The following is a 738-nucleotide window of genomic DNA, read 5'->3' on the forward strand; positions in this document are numbered from 1 at the left end:
CCACCCTGCTCCTCTGGCCTCTGACGCATCCCCACAGACCCTGCTTGGCAGAAACGGGGCCTGGCCTCCAGCTGCAGGGGCGGCGCGGGGCACAGCCTTTCTGGGAAGACCACAGAGACTTTTCCCCCGTGATTGCCACTGTCGTGATTAATATGCCAGTAGCGTAGGGCTACTTTGGCGGGAACCATGTAAAAGTAGCATCACTTCAATCTTAGCAAGAATCTGATGGGGAGGCTGCCACAGGGGCTGAACCACATCAGATCTGAAGTTTACGGGTCGTGTCATTCAGACATTTGACTGGATCCCGGGGAATCGCCTACCCTCCGGCTGTACCTGCCCGGCCAGATACACCATTTCCACTTCCAGGTGTAGAGCCTGGCAGTGGTCCGCACCACGTGCCGGCGGGCTACTCACGTGGCACTGACTGCTGGAGGGACCCGCCCCGGAAGTGGGTGGGCGGCGTCTTCCTGCCCAGCCTCTTGAGCAGCCGGTCTCGCTCGTTGGTCCTGGGGACACATCACACACGGTCAGTCTCCGGCCACGCGGACAGCTCTCGAAGGTGCTCAGAGAAAGAACGGCTTCCGGGCGTAACGTGAAACAGACCGGGAAGAGGCTGCCCCACGTCAAGCAGAACGTCCCGTTTCGCCAACTGGCCCTCTATTTACAGCAGATGCTGCCTGGACGCCTCGAGAGCGGCTCCCTCCTCTGAAAACCCGCTCCGCGTGCACCCCGTCCCTC

The 738-nt window shown here is 61.1% G+C and overlaps 1 protein-coding gene across 3 annotated transcripts in view; it reads right to left on the reverse strand.

Moving 5' to 3' along the window:
• ATP8A2 (ATPase phospholipid transporting 8A2) overlaps window positions 1–738 on the reverse strand; it is a 463,903-nt gene that overhangs the window by 11,427 nt on the left and 451,738 nt on the right. For all 3 annotated transcript variants that reach the window (XM_007471455.1, XM_007471456.1, XM_007471457.1), the window contains one exon: window positions 415–506. In XM_007471455.1, coding sequence (XP_007471517.1) covers window positions 415–506 — 92 coding nt within the window. The remainder of the gene's footprint in view (window positions 1–414; window positions 507–738) is intronic.

Source organism: Lipotes vexillifer, unplaced genomic scaffold (assembly GCF_000442215.2).
Source record: "Lipotes vexillifer unplaced genomic scaffold, Lipotes_vexillifer_v1.1 scaffold543, whole genome shotgun sequence".
Lineage (NCBI taxonomy): Eukaryota > Metazoa > Chordata > Mammalia > Artiodactyla > Lipotidae > Lipotes > Lipotes vexillifer.